This window comes from Priapulus caudatus, unplaced genomic scaffold (genome assembly GCF_000485595.1).
Source record: "Priapulus caudatus unplaced genomic scaffold, Priapulus_caudatus-5.0.1 Scaffold335, whole genome shotgun sequence".
NCBI classification, from domain to species: Eukaryota; Metazoa; Priapulida; class Priapulimorpha; order Priapulimorphida; family Priapulidae; genus Priapulus; species Priapulus caudatus.
The window spans coordinates 254,278-259,277 of NW_014577396.1; the positions used below are offsets into that span (position 1 = coordinate 254,278).

The window sequence follows — 5,000 nt, forward strand, 5'->3', positions numbered from 1 at the left end:
CTAATGCGACGCCCTCCGCCGCCCCTATTTTTCTAAACTAGAGAAACCACACAAATACCCTCCCCACCTCCCCCAGCCCCAAATTCACACACAATCTCTCCATCAGCATCCTGAAACTATACTGCAGAATTCATTCCAATCTCGCCCTCAGTCCCTTGCAACTAAACTAGAGAATTCACCCACCAATCGCTCACTCAGTCCCTTGCAACTAAACTAGAGAATTCACCCACCAATCCCTCACTCAGTCCCTTGCAACTATACAACAATTCACCCACCAATCTCTCCCTCAGCCCTCTGTAACTAAACTACAGAAGTCACACCCACATCTCTCCCACAGCCCCCCCTCCCTCCGTGGGTAAACTAAGAGAAACCCGAGTATGATCTCATCACGCGGTCCCACCCACCTCGAATATATTGGATTGCCTTACTGTAACAAGAGATCGCATAGCTATAGCGTGGTTGAGCGGTGAGCGAACAACAATCAAAGCTTATGAACGAGAACGGCTTCTTTAACCGAGCGGCCGAAATTGGGGGTGGGGTGGGGGGTGTGAGGGATTCTCCGATTAAATTCGGGGGTGGAGGTGGGAGGAATTCTCGTATTATAATCGTTGTTGTTGTTGTTGTTGTTGTTGTTGTTGTTGTTGTTATTATTATTATTATTATTATGCACGTAAACTCGCGAGTTGTTACTGCCGAATGGAATACATGCAAGGATTTTGCAGCTACGCGACATTTCATCCAAATGCCTGGTCAATTCATCCAGGGTCTGGCTTTCTATCTGTATCGCTGGCTGTCAACTCACTCCTGTCTTTTGACGCCGTCACTCGGCTTTCAGTTAAGTTTATTCGGATGCCAGTAATCCCCCACAATCTACGCTTCACCAATATACCCAGCCAATCTCGCTAACACCCCACCCCACACACACACCACCGCATACATCTCTCATTCTCTCTCTCTACTCCCCAGACTCCTCCCGCCATTACACCTCCTCCAACCACCACACGTCCTGAAGTTCTTGACTTTTTCTTTCGTGTTGTTTAGTTCCGTCTTTCTATAGTTTCGTCGAGCTAGTTTTCGCAGGGGATTAAATTTTTTGTTCCTGCGTGAGTAGTTGGCATGACAACTACGGAGTTCTGAAATCCGGATGAAGAGCAGATAGATTTCATAGAGGGGGCGGGGGGGGGTGAATCTTTGTTGGTCTGTACGCAGACTGGCTGGATGGCTCAGTGTGCACACAGATACTTACATATCCACAGTTTCTCCCTCTCCTACTCTACAGACAAGATCGATCCCGCCCCCTCCAATAAACACGATAAAGCCTTCTTTTTGGGGGAGGGAAGCGAAGGACCCTACACTTTTCTTCGCTCATTCTGCTTCGTCAGGTTGCAAAGAATTGCTTCTTGTATTATTTTACTATCTGTATTATAATTGTACAGTATAATTATATATAGATTGAAATAACTTCCATTTCGCATCCACCCTCCCCCCACCCCACCACACCCTTCCCCCACCCCACCCCACCTTCCCCCCACCCAACCGTAAGCCACCTGTCTGAAGTCGACTACCGATCTAGAAAACATGAATATTAAAACAGTGAACCAATCCAAAACAAGAGTAATTAACGATTAAAAAAACTCGTCAAAACAAATTAGGTCATTAAAAGACACAGCAACAAACCGTGAAGCATACAATTTGACACACACAAACACACACACACATACACGGGTAAAACGAACACCTTCCCTTATATTAATGACAGTTGACAGTGCAACTTCGACACACAGCTGCATGAGCGGACAATAAACGAGCAACCACACACCACACTAAGATACGCAGAAAGACCCCCCCCCACCGACCCTCACCGACCGCGCACTGCTGGTTGCCATGACAACTTGCCCCTATCCGTCTGGCGCGACTGAGACACGCAAGCCAATCAGCGTTGCGATAGGACGTTCCAAAAGACATCGCTTGGCAACGAAGTGCCGCAAAGTCGAGTTTTCGACGCGCACGTTCGAAAAACACGCGCAACACGTCTAGCTTGACGGCAAGTGTACGGCTAGTAGCCACCTTATAATTATTCAGACGGATAGGCCCATTTGCCACGATGCAGCAGCAGCACAGCATGCACCACACGTACATGCACGGGGTAGGTCGTAGAGGGAGGGGGGCTACCGCCGCACCACACACACGCACATGCACGGACGCATGGCATGACCAGGAGCGCACGACGCCTGCGCCCCACCGGGTCCCTCCCCCTCCCTCCCCCCACCGGACAACACCACGCCTCCACCGCCCCTCGCCGCTACCGGTGTTTACCAGCAGGGGGCGCTGTCGGGGTACGCCGCGCCCTCCATCGCCGGACGCTAGGCAACCCCGTTGCAGTGTGTCGGCTGTGAGACGCAGCACACTGGACTGACACTAGATGCCAGTGTTTGTCTATTTCACCTTACCATACACTTTCACCAACACATTTATCTACTAGTATATCGACATATATACGATAATATATACGATACAATCTAGTTTACCATCCCAACACACCCCGCCTACACTCACATTTATCTACTAGTATATCGACATATATACGATAATATATACGATACAGTCTAGTTTACCATCCCAACACACCCCGTCTACACTCACATTTATCTATTAGTATAACGACATATACAATAATATATATGATACAATCTAGTTAACCATCCCAACACACCCCGTCTACACTCACATTTATCTACTAGTATATCGACATATATACAATACAGTCTAGTTTACCATCCCAACACACCCCGTCTACACCCACATTTATCTAGTCTACCCTGCCACATGTACAGATATACATGTACTGCTTACCAGAGCAGTGGCGGCTGCCCGTGACCGATGATCGCACTTGCCCAACATGCTCGGATGATTCCGGCTTGCGAACGTAGAGGGCGCCAGCGTCGGACTATCGCACACCGCACAATCCCGCCCGAACCCCGGCGCCCAGTGGCGCCCCCTATTTCCCGACCCGATGACGGGACGGGACTCGAATGAAACTGGTCGCGACCCGCCGCTACGCGCCAGAGCGGCGCCCCCTATACAACTGTCCGCCGAGACTCCGCCTCGCGGCGCCCTCTACCCATCCTCCCTCCCCCAACCACCCCCGACGAATCGTATTATACACGTCATTGACGATCGATAACGACGACGACGAAGAAGAAAACGCGTAACTTACTCGGTTCGCTGGAGACGGACAGCAAGCCGCCGGCAGCGGCCGACTGCTGCTGCTGCTGCTGCTGCTGCTGCTGCTGCTGCGGCGTCGGCGCGCCGTGGACCGCCGACGGTGTGAGCGCGGACATCGAGTGAGGCGCCGCCGGCAGGTGGTGCTGCGACGCGGCGGCGGCGGCGGGGTCCTTATCGTGGAGTCCCGCGGCGGCTGCAGATGCTGCGGCGGCGGCGGAGGAGGAGGATGAGTCCTTGTCGTGGTGGGCTTCCCTATTCTCGCGGTATTCGCGTCGCAGCTTCAGCACCTGGTCGATGCGATCCTTCACGCAGCGGCAGACGAGACGCACGTCCTCCTCCAGCAGGTAACCCGACTTCACCTGTACGCGCGGGAAGACAGAATACTCGTTAACACGACAGGTAGACGACAGGTAGGCGCACGTCCTCCTCCAGCAGGTAACCAGACTTCACCTGTACGCGCGGGAAGAGAGAATACTCGTTAACACGACAGGTAGGCGGACTTCACCTGCGTATGGGAAGAAATACTCGTTAACATGGCAGGTAGATGGCAGGTAGATGGCAGGTAATCCGACTTCACTTGTGTGTGAACGTGTCTTACAGCAGTTGCTGGTGACAGTAGAGAGACAGACAGACGGCGGGCCACAGCGGGAGAGAGAGAGAGAGAAGGAGAGAGGAGGAGAGGAGAGAGAGAGAGAGAGAGAGGAGAGAGAGAGATAGAGAGAGAGGAGAGAGAGAGAGAGAGAGAGAGAGAGAGAGAGAGAGAGAGGATGAGAGAGGAGAGAGAGGAGAGAAGAGAGAGAGAAGGACAGACAGCGCTTCGATCTCGGTCCACCGCCGAGGATTGCAAAGGATGGCTGTTACTTAGACTTTGATCGAGACCCCATAACATGTTACACGGCACGATTATCTACTAGTTATATGTATATGTAGATTATATATATTATATATGTGTAATATATATTATATATATATATATGTAGATATAATATATTATGTATATATTAATAGCATCGCCTCTCGTTCGGCACGCGACACTGATTGGCTTCGTGCGGCACCAGAGACTAGCAAGCCAATAATTTGCCTGCGCTGACAACTGTTTGATGCGGATATCATCAGAGAGGACTTCGGAAGAGACGAGCTTGTCTACGGCTACGTTGTATGACGACCGACGACATGCACGCAGCACGCACTACCACGCAGGCAAGCACGCCACCGTACACAACAACACACACAACACCGCACACGAGCACCGCACAAGCGCACACAGCAACGCACGACGCACTACGCACAGCCATCGCACACGCACACGCAAGCAAGCACGCCACACGCAACGCACACGAGCAACAACGCACCACGCACACCACACGCACAACGCACACGCACACAGCACACGCACCGCACACCACACAGCACACGCACACACACACACAACAACACACACACACAGCACACACAATGGCCATTGACTCGGAGCCAGATTAAGCGGGCCACTGGAATCTTGCCAAGTTTGTCGAATTCTACGTGTTCGCGCGCCGACTTGCATTGTCGTGACTGATATGATGGCCAGTCAAGCATTTTATTCTTCCACTAAGCGTGCTAGCACATGATCAGGCAGACCGGTAGATCACCCACGACCCAGGCACTCAGCAACACAGCTTACATGCTATAGTTGCTAGTTTATATGGCTGTGTGGGGTGGGAGGGCGGGGGGGGTGAACACTTGCCACAACCACACCATGAGACACCACGCAAGCAGGCTAGGTGAGAACGGAAGAC

General features: G+C 51.8%; 1 protein-coding gene across 1 annotated transcript in view; it reads right to left on the reverse strand.

Moving 5' to 3' along the window:
- Positions 1-5,000, reverse strand: part of LOC106809190 (serine/threonine-protein kinase WNK1-like) — a gene marked incomplete at its 5' end in the record, with an annotated part of 29,477 nt that overhangs the window by 7,144 nt on the left and 17,333 nt on the right. The window contains 1 exon segment of the mRNA XM_014812184.1: positions 3,218-3,584. Within this exon segment, the coding sequence (XP_014667670.1) occupies positions 3,218-3,584 (367 nt within the window).